The sequence below is a fragment of the Vigna angularis genome, chromosome 2 (genome assembly GCF_016808095.1).
Source record: "Vigna angularis cultivar LongXiaoDou No.4 chromosome 2, ASM1680809v1, whole genome shotgun sequence".
In the NCBI taxonomy this organism is placed as follows: domain Eukaryota; kingdom Viridiplantae; phylum Streptophyta; class Magnoliopsida; order Fabales; family Fabaceae; genus Vigna; species Vigna angularis.
This window is the reverse complement of record NC_068971.1, coordinates 23232247-23258881: the sequence shown is the minus strand read 5'-3', so window position 1 is coordinate 23258881 and position 26635 is coordinate 23232247. Positions and strand designations below refer to the sequence as shown.

The 26635-nt window shown below is 38.9% G+C and overlaps 1 protein-coding gene across 2 annotated transcripts; it reads right to left on the bottom strand.

The window, feature by feature from the left end:
* Positions 1-947: 947 nt before the first annotated feature.
* Positions 948-14252, bottom strand: LOC108322784 (thiamine-repressible mitochondrial transport protein THI74). 2 transcript variants are annotated; one of them, XM_017555022.2, is made up of 4 exons: positions 13946-14252; positions 13122-13813; positions 12606-13026; positions 948-1742 (listed from the first exon to the last, which is right to left on the bottom strand). In XM_017555022.2, exons 2-4 carry the CDS (start codon positions 13704-13706, stop codon positions 1441-1443), a joined length of 1308 nt encoding a protein of 435 aa, XP_017410511.1. In that variant the 5' UTR covers positions 13707-13813; positions 13946-14252; the 3' UTR covers positions 948-1440. The 2 variants fall into 2 exon arrangements, with proteins under 2 accessions (XP_017410511.1, XP_017410512.1); XM_017555023.2 differs by having other exon boundaries at positions 13122-13760.
* Positions 14253-26635: the final 12383 nt, after the last annotated feature.

Here is a 26635-nt window from a genome sequence, read left to right as displayed (position 1 = left end):
TATAAACTTCGTTGTTTTGTACTTCTCTCATTTGTTCTAAACACATGATGGAGGTGTTGTTGTGTTGGTGATTGTTAATAGAACTGGAGAAGTCAAGTTTTTTAAAAAAATTTTGATGTTAAACAAGTGCATGAATTAATAGGTCCTAATCGAATTTCAAAATTATCTACACGAATATCAAATTCCGACAGCATATCGAAATAAGTCCATATTTGTTTAAAATATTAATAAACTTTTTTTTATGATATTGGACATAAGTTAAATTTCTAGTGCATTTTCTAGAGTGTCCTGAAAAGGAAGAGCCAACTCAATTTTTTCTTATTTTCTTCCACTCTCCGTCCAAATAAAAGCATAAGAAAATTAATCCGTTTTTGTGCTATTAGTTGCTTTGAAGGACTTGTCCAAAACTGAGAACTCTTCCAAATTCTTTGTCCACAAGGATCTCATTTAGGTACAAAAGCATTAGTAAAGACAAAATAATTAATATATTTTTCTTCTCAAAATTATTAAAAATGTTTGGTATCTAAATTAAATTATAAAATATTTAATTTCTACATTTTATTAAAAATCATATAAAACATCTTTTGCAACAAACGAAATATGAAATTCTTCATGTGACTGAAAAAAAAATCACAATGAATTATATAGTGTAAAGACAAAATAGAAAGAAACACTTTCTTATACTAATTTGAGGACAAAAGTATATTTAACATTTGAATTAAATAAAAACATAAAACTAAACAAAGCACAACGACTATCAAAACCAAAGAGAAGAACGCGTACTACTCTATAAACATCGTTCTTGTTCCCTTTGCTCACAATAAACTGCACTCAGTCACAAACTAGACATAATTATGTAATCATATATATATATATATATATATATATATATATATATATATATATATATATATATATATATCAGTCACATTCATAAAAATCTATAATAAAGAAAAGAAATTAAAAACAAATATACTAATATGTTTAACCGAGGGTTAAAAAAGACAAGTCTAATTGATTTGTTTTTTCAGGTAAATGACTGTGCTACTTTACACAGATTGTATGATTGAGCAAGCAAAACTATTATGAAATGAATGACTATGACTTAAGACCTTCTGATCAGGTTTAAGGTATAGAACTAACATTTACAAAGTATCCAAAACGAATAGAAATCATTATCTCAAACTTGTGATGACATGTAGTTCGTGGGTGAACCCTGTCTTAAGTAGTAATTTGCTGAACCACATGGCAGCTTCTTGTCTCTCCAGGTGCAATCTCGTGTGTTCATCTAGTAAACCATCTTCCTTTGTTCTAGCTTTTCTATCTTCCTATTGAGTATGATAGCATATTTCAGTTTCTGCGACTAAATTGGTATGGAAAGACCACCTTCAACTAACACGTGAAATGAATGAATATAATGTACAGTTATGATATGAAAACTCAATCTTGACTTTTAGGAGAAGGAAGCTCTTCAGTCCTTATATTCAAACTCTCATTGTCCAATTCCACGGCAGTTTCTCTGGATTTGCTAAAAGTGTCCGAAGGAATATTGATTCCAGTAAAGCCAATCATGACAGATATAGCTCCAAGGTAATCCATAAAGCCAGGAGCATGGCCACTCAAGGTGTCCACAATGGCAGCCAATGGGACCTGAATAGTAAGACCAGCTGTAGCTACTGTGGTAGATGTGAGAAGAACAGCCTTGGCCCACAAGTAATCACTCAGCACATTATCCAGCAGTCCTAATTATGATTAGGAAAAAAAATCCATACATTATAAATAAAATGAGTAAAAGGGAATTGTTGAAAGCAATAAAATATTAGCGGTTTAAGAAGTGCCGATCAAAAGAAAATTAGCGGTTTAAGAGGAAGTGAAGTGTGAACATTTGTTTGAAGTTTAAGGTGTAAATATAGATTTAATTTTTACATTTTGAAAAATGACTCTTGAATATTCTTTTTGAATTTGCAATGAACAGCTTGGTTCATAGATTATGCTCACTTTATCGCCAAAAGTGATAATCAAATAAGAAAGAAATAAAATATTCAGTCCATAACAAATATCCATACAGCGTGATACCGTGTATAGGAAAACTGATTAGGCAAAATATAACATTATAAATGGCTTTCTAGATCCTCATCACTTCGCTACGATTCTATGAATCTTTTCAGTTATGTAAGGCATATTTCGGTTTTCATGTTTGAGAGTTCTAATACAATGTGAATAGCTTTGATGTTGTATAGAAATTTCACTCAATCTTTCTACCCATATTCTGGAATATATATCTTTGGCTAACGATGGTACTCATGAGACATGCATAGGATTTACAATGACTTACAAATGAGAATTTCTTGAGACAATCTGATTAGGACTTACCAAAGAAATGTCATGAACACAAAAAGTATAACTTTTGTTTCCTTCCCACAATTTCCTGTCTCTGTTAACTGGGGGTGAGGTTGTGTTTGCATCCTTCATAGTTTCTTAAATTCTGGTCTAAGAAATTCTACTATCATCAGAAAGAAGTTCTACATTTAAGAAGCATGATAAATTACCATGAAACAGTTCTTAAGTCTTCCTGTTTTAGTGTCATAAGTCAATATGAAGCCTATCATGAACCAACTATCCCAAATCTTAAGTTGTTAGGTAGTACATGAATGGTTTTGTAATTACATATTTCTAACATGTGGCTTGAAGCGTGGACAATGTACAAGCGAAATTTATGAAGTGCTGAAATGAACTCTGCTTAGAATAATGGAGGCATCAGGGATTCAACTCTCGAGTAGAAACCTTGGTTATATTTATGAAGGATTTGAGACCATGTCATTAAACATCTCAACAAGGTCAAAGTACAAATTGTTTTATCTAACAAAGACACTCTTTTCATGGGGAGTTCTAAGACAAGAAAATGAGTTTATTCCAAGTCCACCGAATCTTCAATGATTTTGAAATCCTTCTCTGTTAGGATATTAAAAAGGGAAATTAGAAAAGTTGCTTATTACAGGAATATAAAAGGCCAGCTCATCATATGTTAGGACTTAGAGAGTATAGGAAAGGAGAAAAGGGAAACAGAACACTTAACTGTTAATCAGTTAAGTGAGGGGCCAGGAAAAGGCCTATATATTAGGACTCTTTATTGTTTCAGTTAGCGAGTTGTGTAGTTTGTATGTGTTGACCGGTCTTAGCACCAGGTGGAGGAGGTTAAGCTCCTAAGATACAGTGTATTCTTGATTCATTGTTGTGAATACCATTCATACTATTCCTTCTTTACAAGTTCTTGATTGTTGTGTTTGAGATAGAGAGAGAGCTTGTTAGGAATTCCTTCCCGAATCCCTAACAAAGTGGTCCGACCTGCCGGATCGGAGTGGGGGTGAAGGATCAAGAAGTAATCGAGAAACTGCCGGATTCCCATTTGGAGAGGGGTGTCGGATTCTTAGGGAAAGGAGCGTGATGGAAGGAAGAGACAATTCTTGGGAAAGGAGGATCAGCAAACAGAAAAGGGAGCTAGCAGAATGGAAAAAAAATATGCAAGAAATGCGGCAGGAAACTAGAGAACTCTTGCGAGTTCTTGGAGGAAGGGTGTGGACCCAGGAAAAGGGATTAGAAGGCAATCCAGGGTCTGTAGATGAAGATCAACATTTTGTTAACGAGAATCAGAGGAGAAGGGAATGCTCAGAGGAGGAACTGGATGAAGATCGAAGAGACGTCCAACCTAACCGGGGAAAAAGAGTAGAACTACCCACTTTTGAAGGGTTTGATCCGTTGGGGTGGGTCTCTAAGGCAGAGACGTTCTTCGAGTTGTGTTGAAATGTATTATGCATATGTTACTGTGTAGCTACTGTGTAGCCCAACTTTGATGGTTGGGATTAATTCCCACCTACTACATACTCTATTTATAGAGTATCACACATTGTAATATATTATCTAAGAAATAAAAACTACTTATGTAGTTATTTAACATGGTATCAAGAGCGGGACAAAATCTGGCTTCTGTCATCTCCGTCACCACCGCCGCCGTCGCCGCCGTCACCGCCGTCGTCGCCACCGCCGCTGTCCACCGTCGCCTTTCCTCCGGCGAAGTCAAGGGTTAGGTTCGCCCTGAGAAGCGCGACCCAACCCTGGTGGTCGCCGTCTCATTCGTCGCCGCACGCTCCCACACGCGCCACCTTTCTCCGGCGAGTCTCAGGCGCGTGCATCTCACGCGCCACCCTCCCGGTGTCAGAGCGACACCGCGTCTCCACCAGTCGTCTCGCCTGAGCTCCCTGAGCGTGTTTAGGCACTGCGTTTTGTGTTCTGGTGTTTTTGTTCAAGACCTAGGGTTTTTCTCCCTAAAGTTATTTGTCTCTGTTTCAGTTTTTTTTTCAGATCTGGAATGGCTTCTTCTGGAATTAATTCTTCCTTCTCTGCAACTCCTATCATTACATCTGCAAAGTTGAATTGGAAAAATTATTTGTCATGGTCTTCTGCGGTGGAATTATGGTTTCTTGGTCAAGGACACCATAATCACCTTGAACAAGATGCATCTATGGTCTCGGAGGAAGAAAAACCCCAATGGCAGAAACTAGACTTCCAGTTATGTGCTGTGTTGTGGCAATCGGTTGAACAAGAAGTTCTAGATATAATGAGACCTTACAAGACTTGTTTCTCTTTTTGGAAAAGAGCTCAAGATATTTTTGCTAATGATATACAAAGACTTTTTGATGCAACCGAAAAAGTATCCTCTCTCAAACAAGTCAATCACGATATGATTTCTCATATAGCAAAGGCTAGAGCTGCAGTAGAAGAATTAAAAACATTCTTCGTAGCTGATTCATTAGAAAGTATTAACAAAAGACTTGACAAGTATTACATGGTCTTAATCCTTAGAAGTTTGCACTCTGATTTTGATCATGTCCGTGATCAAGTTTTAGCAGGAGATCAAATCCCGTCAATGGATAATTTGGTTACTCGACTCCTTCGAGTACCTACTTTAGTGAAAGAAGGGAATTCAACTGATGTTATTGAAACTGCAGCAATGGTAGTTCCACAAGGAAGAGGAAGAGGTAGGAGTACTCGAGGAGGTCGTGGAGGTCGAAGTGGGCGTGTGCAATGCTCATACTGTAAGAAAATTGGCCACACCCAGGAAAGATGTTATTCTTTACATGGTTTTCCTGATAAAACTGTGCAGGTGTTTAGATCTGATATTCCAGAATCTAAAATTTCCGACGAAGAATATCGAGAATTTTTAAGGTACAAATCTGAAAAATCTACCAATCTTGATCAATCATCAACGGCATGCATTTCTCAAACTAGAGAAAGTCAAAATTCATGGATACTTGATTCAGGTGCTTCAGATCATCTCTCTGGTAACCTCCCTTCATTTTACTCCATTTCCTCTCAAAAAATTCCTAATTTAATTACTGTTGCCAATGGATCCAAAGTAGCATCTCAAGGAATTGGCAAAGTTTCATTATCTCCTTCCTTAAATTTAAATTCTGTTTTGTACATTCCTCATTGTCCTTATAATTTAATCTCTTTAAGTCAATTGACTCGTTCACTAAATTGTTCCGTAACTTTTACTGCAAATTCCTTTGTTATACAGGAACATGGAACGGGACGTCTGATTGGGGAAGGACGTGAGTCACGGGGACTTTATTATCTAAAGCCTAGTTCATCTGTTTCCTGTCTTTCAACTTTATCTCCTAAACTTTTGCATGATCGTTTAGGTCACCCAAGTTTGTCTAAATTAAAAATGATGGTTCCAAATCTTAAAAACATTAGTGTCTTAGATTGTGAGTCTTGTCAGTTAGGGAAACATGTTCGATCTTCCTATCCAAAGACATCTGAGACACGATGTAATTCTGCTTTTTCCACTATTCACTCTGATATTTGGGGACCAAGTCGTGTTACTTCCTTTGGTTTTAACTATTTTGTTACCTTTATTGATGAGTTCTCTAGATGTACCTGGGTTTATCTAATGAAAGAGAGATCTGAACTTTTAGACATATTTATGTCCTTTTTTAATGAAATTCAGAACCAATTTGGAAAGACAATTAAAATTCTCAGGAGTGATAATGCCAAAGAATATTTTTCTAGTAAACTCTCATCCTTTTTATCATCTAAAGGAATCTTACATAGGTCAACATGTCCTCATACTCCACAACAAAATGGTATAGCTGAAAGAAAGAATAGACATCTCATTGAAACTGCACGTTCCCTGATGTTAAATACTAATGTTCCTATTCATCATTGGGGGGATGCTGTCCTCACTGCCTGTGTTTTGATAAATAGGATGCCTTCTTCTTCCCTTGATAATAAGATTCCTTACTCCATAATTTTTCCACACGATCCTCTATATCATGTCTCTCCACGTGTGTTTGGGAGTACCTGTTTTGTTCATAATGTCTCTCCTGGTCTTGATAAACTTTCTCCAAAGTCTATTAAGTGTGTCTTTTTAGGATATTCTCGTCTTCAAAAAGGATATAAATGTTATTCTCTCTCAACAAAAAGATACTATATGTCTTCTGATGTCACATTTTTTGAAGATACACCCTTCTTCACCTCCTCTAAGCAAGAATGTTCATCTGTTCAAAACATGCTTCCTATCCCATCATGTGATCCCTTAGTCATTCCTACTTCTTCAGTTCCCAATCACACTCAAAATGCAGATGACATTATTCAACCACCTCCTCCCTTGCCTGAAGATCCTCGAGACTCAGCTCCTTCTTCACCAGATTCCCAGACCATGGATCCTTCACCCTCTGTTGAATCTGATCAGGCTTGGCCTATTGCTCTTCGGAAAGGTATTCGATCAACTCGTAATCCTTATCCTGTTTATAACTTTTTAAGTTACCATCGTTTGTCTCCTACCTATTTCTCCTTTGTTTCCTCTCTTTCTAACATCAAAGTTCCTAATAATGTTCGTGAGGCACTTGATCACCCTGGATGGCGACAAGCCATGATTGATGAAATGCAGGCACTTGACAATAGTGGTACTTGGGAACTTGTATCTCTTCCTCCTGGTAAGAAACCTGTGGGATGTAGATGGGTTTATGCTATTAAAGTTGGTCCTACTGGTGCAATTGATCGGCTAAAAGCTCGTCTAGTAGCAAAGGGATATACTCAGATTTATGGTCTCGATTATTGTGATACATTTTCTCCTGTAGCCAAAATCAGTAGTGTTCGTCTTTTTCTTGCCATGGCTGCCATTCGACAGTGGCCACTTCATCAACTGGACATTAAAAATGCCTTTCTTCATGGTGATCTGGAAGAGGAGATATACATGGAGCAACCTCCTGGATTTCGTCGTGCTGCTCAGGGGGAGTCTAATTTAGTTTGTAAATTACGTCGTTCACTTTATGGTTTGAAACAATCACCTCGAGCTTGGTTTGGTAAATTTAGTCGTGTTGTGCAACAATTTGGATTGACACGATGTGAAGCCGATCATTCAGTATTTTATGGGCATTCTACTCCTAACAAATGTGTTTATCTTATGGTCTATGTTGACGATATTGTGATTACAGGAAATGATGTTGCGAGAATTGCTCAATTAAAAGATCACTTGTTCAACCACTTCCAAACCAAAGACCTAGGTCGGTTGAAATACTTCCTTGGTATTGAAGTGGCACAATCAAAAGAAGGAGTCGTCATTTCACAAAGAAAATATGCCCTTGATATTTTGGAGGAAACAGGTCTTACAGATTGCAAGCCTATTGATAGTCCTATGGACTCAAATCAAAAGTTAATGAGAGACCATGGTGAACTTTTCTCAGATCCAGAAAGATACAGAAGGTTGGTGGGAAAACTAATATATCTTACTATAACAAGACCTGACCTTTCCTATCCAGTGGGAGTTGTGAGCCAATTTATGCAAAATCCACATATTGATCATTGGAATGCTGTAATACGCATCCTTAGATATGTAAAAGGGAATCCAGGACAAGGAGTGTTATATGAAAATAAGGGAAGTTCTGAGGTAGAAGGATATTGTGATGCAGATTGGGCTGGTTGTCCAAATGATCGAAGATCTACCACAGGATATTGTATACTCCTTGGAGGCAATCTTGTATCTTGGAAAAGCAAGAAACAAAGTGTTATTGCTCGATCTAGTGCAGAAGCAGAATATCGTTCTATGGCCTTGGCTACCTGTGAACTCATGTGGATCAAACAATTCCTTCAGGAATTAAAATTCTGTGAAAATAAGACTATGAAGTTGTATTGTGACAATCAAGCAGCTCTTCACATTGCCTCTAATCCAGTGTTTCACGAAAGAACAAAACACATAGAAGTTGATTGTCATTTCATCAGAGAAAAGCTATTGTCCAAGGATCTCATTACAGAATTTGTCAGTTCTAATGAACAACTTGCAGATATTTTGACTAAGTCTTTAAGAGGGCCCAGAATTCAGTTTATATGTTCCAAGCTTGGTGCATATGATCTATATGCTCCAGCTTGAGGGGGAGTGTTGAAATGTATTATGCATATGTTACTGTGTAGCTACTGTGTAGCCCAACTTTGATGGTTGGGATTAATTCCCACCTACTACATACTCTATTTATAGAGTATCACACATTGTAATATATTATCTAAGAAATAAAAACTACTTATGTAGTTATTTAACAAGTTGCAAGGGGTGGCAGAGGAGGAAAAGGTGCGCCTAGCTGACATCAGTATGGAGGGGAGCGCTGGCTACTGGTTCAGAGCCTGGAAGGAGAAAGCCAAGAATCGTTCTTGGGAAGGTCTGAAGGGGGCAGTGGTGGTGCGATTTGGAGAACGGAACGGGGGTACCATCTTTGAAAGGGTGGCGGCCAGTAAGCAGTCGGGAACCGCGGAAGAATACTTCCCAGCATCGAACGTGAACGATCGTACAGTCAAAACGGTCTACCAGTCATTGGCCGAGCAATCCGAGGCCATAGAAGACCAGTCGTCTTGGGGACGAACAAGCGGTGAGGTGACACGGTCGGAGGCCGAGGCCAATCACCCAGGCCGATCGGGAGCCGCCAAGAGTGTGGGGTTAGTTTGGAATAGGCACGGCCTGCCAGGGAACCGAACGGTATTGGTCATTAAAGAACGAACGGTTGCATGCAGGGGGAGGAGCCGAACGGCATAAAGATATGGAGAAGAGAACCGCACGGTAGAGGACTATTGGATCCGAACGTGAGAAGACCGGAACCGAACGTGAGGGAACTGCTGGAACCGAACGGTCTGCCTGGGAACCGAACGATATTGGTCAATAAAGAACGAACGGTTGCATGCAGGGGGGAGGAGCCGACGGCATAAAGATATGGAGAAGAGAACCGCACGGTAGAGGACTGTTGGATCCGAACGTGAGAAGACCGGAACCGAACGTGAGGGAACTGCTGGAACCAAAGGTGAGGGAACTGCTGGAACCGAACGGTCGAGGACTGCCAGAACAGAACGGGAGAGGATTGCCGGATCCGCACGGGAGAGGACTGCCGGACCAGAATGGAAGAGGACGGAATTAAAAGGCCGAACGGTTTTACACTCAAAACGGTCTCCTAGTCATTGGCTGAACGGTCTTACAATTAGATTCAAAGGCCGAACGGTCTTACAGTCCAAACAACCTCTCAGTAATTGGCCGAACGGCCTTACCATTAGAATGAAGGATGAGGAGGGAAAGGTGGATGGAAGAATCAATGCCCGGGAGAGAAGGACAGACTTGGTGAAGAGGTGGACCAGCGAACAAAAGAAGGGTCTTGCCGTTCGTGAGGCACCTGCAAAGGGGAGAGAACTTTTTGAAGCTTTGAAAGACATCGAAGACCATTTCCTCACGGCTTATAATTCTGGAAATGAGGTGACCAGAATGCTGGAAGCTAATAAAATCCAAGAAGGATGGAAGTTATTGGAGGAAGAATTGCCACCACCCAAACCTCCAGACCTGAATTGGAGGGCAGTTGCCAAAGGATTCCATTCATATGAGTACACGATGATGAAGCGGATCAAGGAGATCAAATCTCACGTTTCCAACCTTGAGGACAAGGTTGATCTTCAAGGGGGGAGTAATGTTAGGACTTAGAGAGTATAGGAAAGGAGAAAAGGGAAACAGAACACTTAACTGTTAATCAGTTAAGTGAGGGGCCGGGAAAAGGCCTATATATTAGGACCCTTTATTGTTTCAGTTAGCGAGTTGTGTAGTTTGTATGTGTTGACCGGTCTTAGCACCAGGTGGAGGAGGTTAAGCTCCTAAGATACAGTGTATTCTTGATTCATTGTTGTGAATACCATCCATACTATTCCTTCTTTACAAGTTCTTGATTGTTGTGTTTGAGATAGAGAGAGAGCTTGTTAGGAATTCCTTCCCGAATCCCTAACATCATATCTAAAAATAGGAGGGATACTAGAGTGAAGAGGGAGATGTTCATTTGTAGATTGAGCATTAGCTCTCTCAGAAAGTAGATTTAAATCTAACTCACCCTTATGATACCTACTTGCAAAGTAGGGTTTATACCAATTTGTGTACTATAATTTGACCGTATCTCTAAATGTGGCCCCTCACACAAAATACTAAGCACTTAAGCGTGAGAATAGATATTTATGGATGGTTTAATATCAAATGACACAATAGGTTCAACAAAACCTAGCGAGGATAGATTCTAAGACTATCTTAAAAAATAGATTTAGACCTAACTTAACCTCACAAAACTAACTTTTAAGTTGAGAGATTTGCACTCACATACTATAATTTGGTCACATATCTAGTTTATATGGGATCTCCAATAAGCTCTTTGTCAAAGGAGAGATCCTTAAAAGAGAGAGTATACTCCTATTTCTTGTTCTTTCATTATATTCAGTAAAAATATTTCTTTTCTTTCTCTTTTCAATTTGTGGATCATAACATCCTCTATCAAACCTTTGATGATCTAGTTTTACTATTAAAGGGCACAAACACTTGACCGGTTCATAGACATTTGATAGATCTGTCTGGTTTGCTTTTTGCGCCATTGAAAAAACAAAAGGTAATACAGATGTTCAGTTCAGGTAGTAACAAGATTGTGTTTCTCTCCATTATTTCAAAGTAAATCTGAACATAAATGATAAAAAAGTCATCATACTTGGGAGGGAGGACAGTTTGCACATCATTTGCTTTAATGCATGTAAATGATAGCAAGACTTCACAAATCGAAATTCATTAATTATTCACCGAATTTTAGTTTCAAATGTTTAGCAATTGATTATCAAAGTGATACCTCCAGCCCCAATTGTCAAGCTCTACTACTGTGTCATTAAATGAATTAAATTATTGATGTTACAAAGGTATTTGAGTTTGACTCTAATATTCTTAGGTACGAAGTATATAAGTATTAATAGGATACACAGCTCAAGTAGAACTACTTCTCATGCAGAATGCGTATGATTCATACCAAAAGAAAATGGGTTTACTAATACTACATAACTGTTTATACTGACAGTGAACTGGACAGAGCCTTAACAATATAAGGCCCATAATATGAATCTTATAATACTGATAAAGAGAAACCTTTTACCCTTAATGGGAAAAAAGATATCAGGAAAAACCCTTTTTACCCAAAAGGTTATGAAAACAATATTAGATATTAATGTCACTTTCTACAACCCAGTTCCCTTCAAAATGTGCAAATCCGCAACATAGAAAATGAGTTTGATGTAATGCTAAAATGTGCAATCTGCAACATAAAAAAGTGAGTTTGATATAATGAGTTCCATAGGATACAAGATACAGGCAGGATGGGAAAATGGAGAAAGGCAGAGAGGGTTATTTGTGATCAGAAAGTAACTACCAAACTCAGCTAAGTTTTATCGAATGAGTGCTACACATCCAGCTAAATATCCACCTATATAATATGGTAGTGAATGTTGAGCTTTAAAGGTACAACATGGAAAAAGTGAGAGTAGCAGAAATGAGAATGTTAAAATAGATGTGTGGCCATACAAGAAAAGACAAAATATGAAATGATTATATACGAGAAAGGGTGGTACAGCATCAATTGAGGAAAAGATGACAGAAAATTGCTTAAGATGATTTGGACATGTACAAAGAAGGCTACAAAAGGCGTCAATCAGAAGAGTATAATGAATGAGTTTCACTCTAGTGAAAAGAAGAGGAAGAATAAAAGTAGCATTGCAGGAAGTTGCCAAAGGAGAGCTAGGGCCAAAAAATATTCTTGAAACTTTGGTTTTGAGCAAGTCAAATGATGCCATCTCATCTGTTCTAAAATAAAACAAATTTACCTTACACAGTTTGCGATTGATGATCAATGTCAAAAACCTTTACAATGTAGGACACATTATTTATTCTTAAATATTTTTTAATTCTAATAATAACTAAAATCTTCCTTCACTAATGATATAAGTGATCATCTAGCAGAAAGAGCTTCCCCGCATAGACGTTAATTGGACAACAAAAACAATTGTGCACATATGTAAACAACCTATGTCTGAAGGAATGGTTCTCAGTAGAAGTTGGCTATTGTAGAAAACCATATGAAAGGGGTATACTGAGAGTACAAAGCTAAAACAGGTAAATTCTTCTGTCATAATTACAATTTCGATTTAGCAGCAGAAGTGCAGGGCAGTTAAAGAACTAGCTACATTCTAAAATTTAAAACAAAATGCAAAAACTAGTGAATACTGACCTTTTCCGATTATCAGACTAAGCTGTTTCCAAGTAAGTGAACTAAAACTTTCCATCTTGGTAATATTTAGTATGAGGGCAACCGGAAGAAAAATTAAAACATTGAAAAGCCCAAGATATCCAAGAAACTGAGCTGTACTAGCTTCACCACTCTTTCCATCACTATCAGGTAATTTCATGCGAATAAGAGTTATATAAACTGCATATAATCCTGCAGAAAGAAGAGCGAAAATGTCTCCAAGAAGAGGATTTGATGCAATTGTTCTTAAACCGGATTTCGAGTCACCTAGACTTACAAATATTGTTCCTCCCATACAAAGAAGAACACTGAAGAGCTTTAACCAAGTAAATCTCTCACCCAAGAATGCTAGGGAGACCAAGAAGGTAAAAAGACTGGATGCACTGCTTAAGATTGTGTTTGACTGCATATCACAAAAAATGAAAGAACTAATTTAAGCCAGGTAAGTACGTGAAACAGAACTGAGAAATCCCAGAGATTGAATACATATTTACTTACTGTGACTGTAGTATACTTCAATGACAAGTTAAAGGTGAGTTGGGCCAAAAACCAAAATGGGCAGATCAAAAGACTAACTTTGGCCACTCTACACCGACTCCACCGCCCTTTCTCATCAAGCTGATGATCAACCTTTTCAATCACATTAACTTGATCATCAACCAATACCCTTGTCACTATCTCTGTTGGCACCAATTCAGAACCATTGTTACTTTCTTCACTTACAACATCAACCTCTTCAAGAACCAAGGATTCACTGGCTTCATTTCCTGCATCATTATCTTTGAGAAGGATAACCTGCTCCGAGTGTCTTACCCTTCCTTCCGTATGGGAATTACTCTCGTCACTCCTCCAAAACCAAAAACCCCCATAAGAATCCTCCAAATACCTCCCAATTTCAACAATTGGAATCAACACCACAAACAACGAATTGCATATGTAAGTAACAAGGAATGGTGACACACCAGCATCAACAACAGACTGCACTACAAAGCTAGCAGCTATCCAAATTGTTGCCACAGCAAATATATATATCAAACCCAAAATCCATTTCCACGTTTTGCTATTCTCAACTTTTGAACCCATGACTGTGTTACCCAATCTCAAACTCCAAATCAAGAATACCCGGAAAGCAAAACCCTATCCAATTGCAAAATTATCAATACCCATTTGTTATTGTAGCAAAATATCACCTAAAAGCAACAAATGGCAGCAATAAGATTAAAAGCTCAGATTGAAAAATAATAATGACAAAATTGAAGGAATATTTGAAAAGGGGAAGATAAAAATAAAATGACACGAGGGATCAACACGTTATAATGTACCTGTAAGATAATCCATGGGTTAATCGAAAGAAGAAACGCCCAAGTTTAGTAGAAATGGATTTTCAACATATGAAACTAGCCTGCCGTTGATTTTACTTTCATTTACTTCATCTAATTGTGGGAGAATTTTGGGAAGATTAATTTCAAACTGCGTTGAAATTGAATCCTTGAGACAACCAAACACGCAAACAATAGACAGAAGAGGTGGGTGGCGTTCCAATATTATGTCTCATTTTCCTTCCATCGTCTACGCCCTGTTTCTTTTTGCACCACCCCTTCTGTTAAGAACACATTCATCCACTTTTTTAACATCTCTTCACCACCGCCTTTTAAAGATATTTTTTCATAACTGCTATCTAAGTCTATTTTCTAATTAAAATTAGGCTTAATAGCACGGTCCCTTTCTTAGGTTAGTTCGAAATGGTTCTAATTTTTTGTTATTTAATATTGTTTTAAAAAATATAATTTAAGTTCAATTTAGTCTTTTTTACAAACGACATTTAAATTGTTAACTACCAACTGTCCAGTTGTGCAATATCTAAATGAGATGGCATTTAACTGTCCACATGGAGCTGCCATGTGTTTTAATCGAGGAGGGTCATTCGTTGTTGTGATGATGGAAGGGCGCCAGTGGTGGTCACGATTCTTATTCTTTCTCGCGACAATGTTGGCTCAATGAAGAAGAATATGAAGACGTTGCAGCCTTGCCCTTGTGATGGATGCTGGTGGTCTTGCACTAGGTGGATGTGCAATATTAAGGTTTTGTGGGTTCTAATTTGGGAAGTTTTGGACTGATTGTGTTTCGTTGCAGGTTGATGAAAGCACGAGGGAGAAGCAGGTTCGTAAATATGGTGGTTCTTAGGCGGGATAGGATTGGGGGTTTCGAACTGCTAGGTTGCGTCAATGGAGAAGGAGGAACTCGCGAAGACATCGCAAAGGTGTTGTTTCTAGGTTTTTGTGGGTTTTCTAGATTGGATTTGATGTAGGTTTCCAGTGCAGTTGATGATGGTAGAAGTGCGCTTCGTAGCGGCTGACACGAGGTTAATGGTGGAAGGAAAGGATGGGCACAACGGCATGGTGTTGGCTGCGTGACTATGGTGGTAGCGCGAACTAGGAAGAAGATGATGGTGAAGGCACACGATGAAGATGGTGGCGCGTTGAGGTGGTCGTAGCGACATCTTGGTGATGGTCTTTTGGGTTGCGTTTGAAGGTTTTTGGTGATTGCGGTGGCGGCTTGAGGGTTTAGGTGTAGCGGTGCTAGGGTTAGGTGGCTAGAGAGAAATTAGGGTTTCAGTTTTTGTTTGGGTTGAAGGTTGAAGAAGATATATGGCAGCTTCTATATGCCATGTCATTTGGGTTTTACACAGCTAGACAGTGGACCGTTAATGATTTAAACGTCGTCTGCAAAAAGGACTAAATTGAACATAAATTACATACTTTAGGACAACATTGAACAGAAAAAAAACTAGGATCATTTCGAACAAACCTAGGACCATTTCGAACAAACCTAATAAAAATAAGGATCATCAGTGCTATTAAGCCTTAAAATTAAAAGTTGTATTATTTTATTATTACAACAAATATATCTTACTTTTTGAATAATAAAAGAAACTAGCACAATAATTATTTTTGTTTAAACTATGTAAATAGTTAATATAATTAATCAAGTTTTTGTTATTTAATACTTTTATCTATGTTTATTAAAGAAAAAAATTAAAACTATTATGTAATTATTCTTAATTTTTCTTTAATAAACATACGTAGTAATTATTAAAGATCAAACATATATTCAATTACAAAAATAAAGTTAAATTATAATTAAATAAAATTAATGGAATTAAAGTTTTTATTAAGATTTAAAAAAAAATTGTTATACTAAAAACTAAAATATATCAATATTTATTATGCACAATCAACTACTTATCTAATTTTTTATTTTTTATTTTTGTTTTATAAATGTATATATGCTTTATTATATAAATTTATAAAAATTTTACTATATAAACTAAAGAATTTATAGCTTATTATATATTTATATAATGTATATAAAGTGTTTTTTGTAAGATATATAGTTATTGTTAATAAGCATAATGTATTAATCTTTTAATGATGATTGCTCCTCTAGTTAATGGTTAATGGTTTTACTCTCCATTTCTTTCTTGTCTTAATATGATCCTAAAATACGAATTAATCTCTATAAAGTGTTGAACAAATTAGTTTGATGGTTTTTTACAAACATTTAACTAATTATATTAAGTTTATAATGATTATATATCTTAAGTTTGTTAGTCTGTTACTGCTAATAGCAATGTGTGTGAGAATACAGAGTTATGGTAGAGGGAATGAGCGTATGAATTTGAAAAATGAAGAAACTGTATTTCATCGAAAAAACTTAAGTGAGAATGGTACAGTCTGGTATATATGTAAAAGGCAAAGTGGAATTGGTCAAATCTACATGATCGTTATTACAGTTGCAATTTAAACTACTCAACACACCCCTCCTAAAGTGAAACTGTTGAAAGATCTAATTCCAAGGTGTTCTCTCAATTTCTGAAATCTGTTTTGGCGAAGTGCTTTGGTAAAAATATCAGCAGCTTGATCCTCAGTTGGGCAATGTAGAAGATCAAGTTTCTTCTTATCAACTTGCTCTCTCAAGTAGTGATACCGTGTTTCTATGTGTTTGCTGCGTCCATGTGCCACAGGATTTCTAGCAAGGCTGATTGAAGATTTGTTGTCTATCATGAGCTTCACTGGTTTGCAATAGTTGATCATCAGTTCATCAAGCATCGCTTCAATCCAAGTACACTAACATGCGGTTTCTGAAGCAGCTACATATTCGGCCTCGCATGAAGACAGTGCAACAATGTTTTGCTTCTTCGAGCACCAACTAAATGTAGCTTCCATGAACTTGAGTACATATCCGAAAGTGCTTTTTCTGTCAAGCTGATCTCCAGACCAATCAAAGTCACTCCATGCTTCCAGAACTTCATTCATTTCATTGTGTTTCTTTGGATAAAATAGACCATAATTTGTTGTTCCCTTTAGGTATCTTAATATGTGTTTGGCAGCACTGAGATGTGATTGTCTCGGATCTCCCATATACCTGCTAATCAATCCAACACCGTAAGAAATATCAGGTCTACTGTTGCATACATACCTGAGTGAGCCCACGATCTGCTTATACAAGGTTGCGTCGACTCTTTCATCCTCTGCTTGCAGTGACAGTTTTGTGTTGGCCATTATGGGTGTACATGTGCTGTTGCAATTCTCCATGCCAAACCGCTTCAAAATATCACTTACATACTTCTTTTGATGCACCAGGATTCCACCATCTACACGTGAGAATTCCAGCCCAAGAAAATAACCTAGACTTCCGAGATCAGTCATCTCAAAGTCTTCTTTCATCCTTGCTTTGAACTCATTGATTTCTTCTTCATTATTACCTGTTATTAATAGATCATCTACATACAGACAGATTAATACAATGTCATTGTTACTAACCTGTTTTGAGTAGACTCCAAACTCAACCCTGCATTTCTTGAATCCATTTTTTATCAGCCAGGAATTAATGTGTGTGTTCCAGGCTCGTGGTGCTTGTCTTAGCCCATATAACGCCTTGTTGAGTTTGAACACTTTAGCTTCTTCACCCTTTTTGACAAATCCAGGAGGTTGTGTCACATATACTTCCTCTTCCAACGGGCCATTTAAGAAGGCTGACTTCACGTCCATCTGACTCATTTCCCAGCCTTTTGCATTTGTTATAGCTACCACAAGCCTTACGGTCTCTAACCTTGCTACTGGTGCAAATACGTCTGTAAAATCCACTCCAGGCTTTTGGAGAAAGCCTTTTGCAACTAATCTCGCTTTTAGCTTGGATATGCTTCCATCTGGTTTTAGTTTAGTTTTGAATACCCATTTGACTTCTATCGGATGCTTGTATCTAGGCAGTTTTGTCATCGTCCATGTGCCGTTCTTCTCAATTGCCTTTAATTCTTCTACCATAGCTTCCTTTCATTTCTCTTCTCTGATAGCTTGTTCCCAAGAAAGTATCTCTGTATCAACAAGAAAGGCATCATGAAAAATCTCACCTGTTTCTGTAATCTCTCTATCAGTATAGACCTCATGATTCATTAATCTTGTGGAAGGAAATCTGGTACGTTGTGATTTCCTGATGTTGTCAACTTCTTCATTTGTAGCCATCTGATCACCAGCCTCAGGTCTCCTATCTTCTAACCAGTTGGGAACTATTCTGTTAGAAATTGAAGTTGATTCCAATTCCTGCCAATTATAGGTTGCTGATTCATCAACAATAACATCCCTACTGATTACAATCACCTTTTTTCTCAGGTTGTACATCCTGTAGGCACCTGTGTTGTGATATCCAACTAGTATTAAAGCTTCACTCTTGTCTTCTAATTTTCTTCTCTTCTCATCTGGAATGTGCTTATGACAGATTGATCCAAATATTCTCAGATGTTTTATTGATGGCTTGACTCCAGTCCATGCCTCTTCAGGAGTAGAGTCTATCAAAGCGGTGGTTGGGCACCTATTCAACAAGTAGGCTGCTGTAACAACAGCTTCTCCCCAGAGATTGTGTGGTAGATTCTTTCCTTTCAGCAAGCATCTTGTCATCTCAACTAGAGTTCTGTTTCTCCTTTCGGCTAAACCATTGTGCTGTGGGGTGTAGGGTTCTGTGACTTCATGATTAATTCCCTTTCCTTCACAAAACCTGTTCATCTCGCCTGAGTTGAATTCTCCACCTCCATCAGTCCGAAGTATCTTGACTTGTAGGGCAGATTGTCGCTCAACAAATGCACAGAATTTAACAAAATATGAGTAAACTTCTTTTTTTTTTTTAGCAAATATACCCATAATTTTCTTGTCCATTCATCAACAAAAAGGAGAAAATATTTATTACCTCCATATGTAGTTGTCTCGAATGGACCACAAACATCTGCATGCACGATTTCAAGCGGCTGTTTGGCACGTTTTGGAGCAGATTTCCCGAACCTTGACCTGGTTTGTTTGCCCAGAATGCACTCTTCACACAGTTTCTCTGGAACAGTAATCAGAGGAATTCCTTTTACTAAATCTCTGCTGTTTAACAGGCTTAAACTTCGAAAGTTTAAGTGCCCTAGTCTGTAGTGCCATTTCCAACTTTCATCTTCAATACTCATAGATGATAAGCATTGTATGGTAGAAGCATTTAGATTGACCTTGAAGGTTCTGTTCTTAGCAATTGGAGCCTTGATTATTAGGCGATCTTTTTTATCAAACACTTCTATAGAATTGTCACGCATGATCATGGAGTAACCTTTCTCAAGAAGTTGTCCAAGGCTCAATAAGTTGCTCTTCATACTGGGAACAAATAGCACTTCATCCATATAGGCAGTCTCTCCATTCTTGCATGTGAGCAAGACTTTTCCCACTCCTTCTGCCATCACCATGCTGTCATCTGCAAACCTTATCTTGCTTTTCTTACTTGAATCTAATTCAACCAGCCACTTTCTTCTTCCAGTCATATGGTTGGAGCATCCCGTGTCAAGATACCAACTCTGATCATTCTCCACATGTTCTTGGTTGTAGTTTGTCAACATAATGCGTCTTTCTTTTATTTTTGCATCTGCATGTTGTCTCTCACCTGCATGTGACACAAATTTAATACATTCATTATGTGTACCTGATTGACAACAGCTGTCCTTTATTTCTCCACTGTCTGTCAAACGTGTCGTGTTGTCCATAGGTAACGTGTAATCCACATTCTTCCAGCACATGTCCTTTGACATCGAATCTTTGTCCATTTTTCTAATTTCACTTGCAACACCCATTAATACCACTAATTCTGATTCACAGTCATGGGCATCCTGTGCCAGATTTGTAGTATCATCACTTTTACCCTTCGTGGTTGATTCGTTGTGCCAGCAATCATAAGAATAGTGACCATACTTCTTGCAAATGTAACACTGTATGTTTCGTTTATCTGTGCCTTTCCTGCCTCTACCTCTCGGACATCTACCACCTCTGCTACCTCCATCTTCTCCGTTTTCTTCATCATTCTGTTCTGAGTATGTCGTATTTCTTCCTCCATTTCGTCCACCTCTACCTCTCGATCTTCCTCGGCCTCTGCCTCGGTTCTTGTAGTTTTGCTTCGTTCTTGCTTGAAGAGCTTGCTCCGTTGCTTGTATCGCAGCTACTTTCTCAGCATTCTTTCTTTCAAGCAGTCTTTGTTCATGTGCGACGAGCGAATTCTGTAATTCTTCTATTTTCAACGAGTCGAGGTCTTTACACTCTTCAATGGTGATTACAATGTGATCATACTGCGGGGTTAGAGTACGCAAAACTTTTTCAATTAATTTTCTATCCTTAACAATTTTTCCGCAGGCCCTCATATCATTGATGAGATTCTGGATTCTGCCCATGTATTCTATCACGGTTTCTTCCGTCCCCATGCCCAGAAGTTCATATTGACGCTGTAACGCTTGTGTCGCAACCGGAATCGCGACGGGACGACGATCCAATAAAAGAAGAATAAATTTTAATAAATCATTTGAAAAGAGAGATTTTGGAGTCGCCACCATAGTTTATTCTGGAAAACTACGGAAAAACCATAAAATGATAAGGCATGGTCAATTTGAACCAGATTCTTGGTTCGGGAGTTGGTTACGTGTAGGGAAGGTATTAGCACCCTACAACGCCTGCCCTAAGGCAGTACCTTTAACTAAATGCGTGAATATGGATGTGGTTTTCAAAATGTTTAACTTTCCCTTACAATAGAACTCTGAAGAAACAAACAATATTTTTTAGTTTTTTGGGCCCGACAAGGATTGACCTTGCTCCTACGTATTCTCATGTGAGAAATCAGGGTTACGTAGTTCTTTTAGAAAACTGCTTCAGAAAATTGTTTGGAAAATTGTTTGAGAAATTGTTTGGAAAATGATTTGGATTTTTGGGAGAGTGAGCCTGACAAGGACTAGCCTTGCTCCTACGTATCTCCACTTTTGATGGAGAATCAAGGATCACGTAGTTCTGCGATATTGTTCGTAGTTTTGAAAAAAATAGATGTTTTTAGTTTTCTGAGGATTTTTATATTTTTTGGTATTTTTTTTTATTTAAGAGAATGAAAAGGTTTTTAGCACAAGGACGATGCGTGCGATCACACATGTGCCTAAACCTTTAAAACATATTTTTTGTAATTTAATTTAAAAGAGAGAAAAGGTTTTTAGCACAAGGACGATGCGTGCGATCACACATGTGCCTAAACCTTTGGAACATATTTTTGTTATTTTGAAGAAAGAGAAAAGGTTTTCGGCACAAGGACGATGCGTGCGATCACACATGCGCCTAAACCTTTGAAACATATTTTTGGTATTTTGAAGAAAGAGAAAAGGTTTTTGGCACAAGGACGATGCGTGCGATCACACATGTGCCTAAACCTTTAAAACGTATTTTGGTATTTTGAAGAAAGAGAAAAGGTTTTCGGCACAAGGACGATGCGTGCGATCACACATGTGCCTAAACCTTTAAAACGTATTTTTGGTATTTTGAAGAAAGAGAAAAGGTTTTCGGCACAAGGACGATGCGTGCGATCACACATGTGCCTAAACCTTTAAAACGTATTTTTTGTAATTTTGATGAAAGAGAAAAGGTTTTCGGCACAAGGACGATGCGTGCGATCACACATGTGCCTAAACCTTTAAAACGTATTTTTTGTAATTTTGATGAAAGAGAAAAGGTTTTCGGCACAAGGACGATGCGTGCGATCACACATGCGCCTAAACCTTTAAAACGTATTTTTGATATTTTGAAGAAAGAGAAAAGGTTTTCGGCACAAGGACGATGCGTGCGATCACACATGTGCCTAAACCTTTAAAACATATTTTTGGTATTTTGAAGAAAGAGAAAAGGTTTTCGGCACAAGGACGATGCGTGCGATCACACATGTGCCTAAACCTTTAAAACATATTTTTGGTATTTCGAAGAAAGAGAAAAGGTTTTTGGCACAAGGACGATGCGTGCGATCACACATGTGCCTAAACCTTTAAAACGTATTTTTGGTATTTTTGAAGAAAGAGAATTATTATTATTTTATTTATTTATTTTTTGTGATTTCTGTTCATTACATATATAAAAAAAAGAGTGTGTGCAGTGTTTGACAAATAAATAAAACAAATATAATACAGAGGGATGGGATTATCTTACAAAGGGGGTTACATAAAATAAAATGAATAAACAAATAAATAAGACAAAAAGAAACAGGAATAGCCCAACAAAAATAGGAGTGTAGAGATAAAACCAGGGGTGCCACTCAAAATTCTTGGTAGAGGCCCAAGATGGGGTGCAGTAGTAAAATCGGGTGTCAGAACCGAAATGAGCCCAATGCCCAAATCTCCTTGTTGTTTGCAGAAAGCGGAGTGAGGTGTGAATGGGAAGTGGGGGTGCGCTACGTATTGGCTAGTCCAGGCACAGAGTTCCTTTACTCAGAAACTCATTAGGGGTTCTTCTTCCTTCCTCTCATTTTATCACTTGCACCCAACATCCAAAATCCAAGTCTCTCCCTCATATATTCGCTCCACCACTCAAGCACCCACTTCACCCCACAGCCTCGCCGGCGACACCGAACGCCAAGACTGGCCGCAGCCAGTGCTCGGATGGCTGCCTTAGATCCTGCCAGTTGCCGCGCCAAGCCCTGGCTGCTCTACCTCCCTCCTTCTCTTCTACGCCGCTGCCACCGCCACCCTAGCGGCACGCTCCACAGACTCAAACTCTTCCAAAAAACTTTGTGCAGGAAATCTTGAGAGTTGGAATTGGGTTGAGAGTTGAAACGAATGGGTTTTGTTGATGACCGTGTTGAAGGTGAGGATGAAAATGGTAGGCTGGAGTGTGTGAATATGGGTGTCTGGCCGTGCGTGTTAGCGGTGGCCGTGGGTGTCCAGATGGTTGGGTGTGATGATTGTTCGGTGTTGGAGGTAAAGGCCGTGAGGTCAGGATGAAGAAACAGAAGGAGCCAGTGCCTCCCAGGTGCTGGAGATGATGGAGAAGAAGTTGGAGGTGTTGGCCGAATGGTAAGGATGAAGATGATGAAGTTGGTCGTGGTTTGGGTATAGGAGATTGTGATGGAGACTGCTACATGCAGAGTTTTAACGTGGTGGTGCGTGATGGAAGCTTCATGGTGGCTTGCGGTGGTGAAGTGAAGGCGGAGTGGGTTTGGGTTGCAGATGAGCTGGGGTGGGGGGTCAGTCCAGCGATGACTCGCGGTGGTGGCTGTTACATTGATTGTGGAGGCGCTGTTGCCGCATGGCACAGTGAAGAAAGTGGTTTCGGGGGCTGCTTACGGTGACTGTCACTGTGGTGTAGGGTTAGATGGGAATATGATGAAGATGGGTGAAGATAGGTAGTGGACGTAAGGTGTTTAACAAATGGCCGTGGATGTCAAGATGGTTGGATGTAATGAATGTTTGGTATCAGACATACGCAAATATTCACAACACAATGCACACATGCAAACTTAACTCATGCAAATTTAGCATCAATATAATGGAGACATATTCAAGTTCAAATATCCAAACTCAGTAAATCAAAAAGTGGAAGGTATTACTTACCTCTTGAAGCTTGGTTCACTCTTTGCTATCCCCGTGCGTCCGATCTCCTCTTCCTCTCTTTGGTTGGCTTTCTCTTTCAACAAGGCGTCCCTTCCCCAGTTCTCGAAGTGATGTCTCCGTTCCTCTTGAAGCTTGGTTTATCTTTGTTAAGCCCTGGGTCCTCTTCGTGGCTGGCTTTCCTCTTTCGATAAGGTGCTCCTCCCTCTGAATGCGGAGTATTGTAGTGGTCTCTCAGTCGTTGGAAGTGCCGGTGTAACGTGCTCCTGGCAACACCTCTTCCAGGCACTCTTCTAGCCGTTGAATGTTCCCTGCTGGGATGCTGTAAAGCGTTTTCAATGCTGGATGAAGGCTTACTGGATGAAGATGAGTGCGATGGAGCTGGAGTTGCTATGTGGATGGTGTTCGAGAGGAATATCAGAAGTGATGAAGCTGGAGCTTCTGTCTGGTTTTTTCGGTGAGGATCCCCCTATAGTGAGTGATGGTCGTGTCTGGTTTCGCTGTGGTTGGTAATGAGTGAAGGGTTTTTTTTTGGTTCAGAGATGGATGATGGGTTGGAGGCAATGGACGTTGGAGATGAAAATGAAGAAGATGAAGGTGGCCGACCGTGAGTTGTTGGTTGTGTGGGAATATGGAGGATGGGTATGCAGGGGTGGTGATGATCTTGGCTGTATGTGAATGATAATCCTCTCCGGGTCAGTGGAGTCTGGGTTCTTGAAAAATGAAGATCCGGTCCAGGCAGTTTCCCCAGGTCCCTCAAGATAATTCCAGAGGGGTTCAGAGTGTGGGCTGTGTATAAGGTATGGGTGTTCAAGATGGATCTGCCGAGGTGACCTTGCTGGAGATTTTTTTCGAATCAGGTAACCATTCTGAAGGTAAGTGGAAGCCCCAGGTGTTGCATGCGTTTCAAAATGCCAGACGGAATCAGTACGGAGGTGCCAGATGGGCACTCGTGGGAGACCAACTCAGGTGGACCTCCAGCGGATTGATTCTCCTCTTTTTAAATTCCAAAGACCCATACTGTAAGTGGTTTCTCCTACTGGCCGCGTGTTTGCTTCACCATGTGCCTCCAACAATTGTTCTGCCGCCTTGGTGTTGAGTGGAAGCCAGGGTGTTGAAGGTAAGTGGGAGCAAGATGAATGGGAGGCAGACTCAGGTGTCAGCAAAATGATTCTCCGGTTCCCCCTTTTTTTTAATTTAAAACGCTGCCAGAGACCCATACAGTAAGTGGTTTCAGACGGTCAATGGCGGACAGCGGCAGCTGGAGGTGGGAATCCTCGGTGGAAAGTTCAGACCAAATTTAAAGTGCAGCCACCACTATTTGGACGCTCGGTCAAAACAAGAAACGAGCTACCAAAACGAACGACCGTTCACGAAGATGAACGAACGCTTAGGCCGAATGCTCACAAGGTAGAACAAAACTGCTCCAGGTCGAACGTAAATAGTAGAAAAGAACGAACGTTCACCAGGTCAACCAACGAAAACCGAACGCTCACAAACAATACCCGAACGCTCGACATCTCAAACAGACCGAACGCTCGGCTTGGACGTTCGCTAAACTGAGAACAAAAACACATTAAGAACGAACGTTCAAAAAGTAGAGACCGAACGTTGAGCAGCGAGGACGAACGTCCAAATTACAAAAGGTCGAACGATATAGGACGAACGGTTGAAGCAATGAAGGACGAACGGTTACTGTTCGGACGAACGGCCTCAGTAACAGTGGGAAAGGACGAGCGATCACTGTTGGGACGAACGGCCACAGTAACATTGGGGAAGGACGAACGGCAGAGGACGAACGCTTGATCAAAGAGGACGAACGCTCGCAAGCTTGAATACTGGCCGAACGGTCCAATAGTGAAAAAGGACGAACGGCAGAGGAGAGGACGAACGGTCGAACAGTCACAAGATGGAACCTATGTGGTACTCGGTTCCTGCAACGAGCGAACCGTTTTTTTTGGTGATTTTTTGGTTGCGGATGAAATTAAAAATGTTGAAATAAAATTCAAAACAAGAAAACGAAATTAAAACAGTGAAAATGAAATTGGTACAATAAAAACAAGTCTGGAATAGAAAACAAAAATACAAGAAATCATTTCAACATAGAAAATCAATTCAACATATGATATAAAATATTTTAAAGCAAAAGAAATTAAAGAAAGTAAAATTTCTCTACTATTAAATGTCACCAATTCGTCTACTAATAAAAATTAAAAATTGCAAATGCTTAAAAGAATTTTTTTTCTTGGCCGTGACATTTCATGCATATATATATAAAAAAAAAAAAAAAAAAAAAAAAAAAAAAAAAAAAAAAAAAAACTAAAATACTTCTACTTGGTTCCACTTTTGCCGAGACATTTATGTGTTGAATGCAAAGAGAATTTAAAACAATTGGTATGCTTCTTTCTTATGCACTTCCAACATCTTTTACACATGGTCCACTCATTTTACAAAAGCAATCTAAAGCAATTAAGTTGATGTCTATCACCGTGCAGCTACTACTCATCAAGTTGTCCATCATCAAATAATAAAAGAAATGCATCATGGCCAGGGCCACTTCCCCTTTCACGTAAATCAACAACCATTCTTCCACTTTTGCTTCCTAAATTGGATTCTTGTACACATGGCAGCAGCTGCATACTCCTCATACATAAATCAAATTCTATCTTCTAAATGAGATATGTGCTTCCTCTCTTTGCTACTGGAAACCAACGTTCCATTCCGAAGTGCCGTCCACTTATGCCTTCATTTCAACCATTTTCTCCTTTCTTCCATGATCAACCACCGTTTCATCATTTCTCCTCTTCATAGCAAGTTCTTCTCTTCCTCCCTACGTAACCTTATTTCCAGCAAAACATATCAACATGTGGTATCCCTTCCATCCAGCAAGAATAACTCAACACCTCCAAGGTTGCACATGGTTCTCTTCTTCTCTACACCGTGAGCTCCTTCCTCCAGGTTAACAATTTTTTATTTTCTTTTTTTATTTAGGTGAATGCAATCTACTTCTATGAAAGGTGGATCAACTCTACACGTGCTACTCTACTGCTAAGGAAAAATAAATGAACTAGTTCATTGGTTCCACACAAAGCTG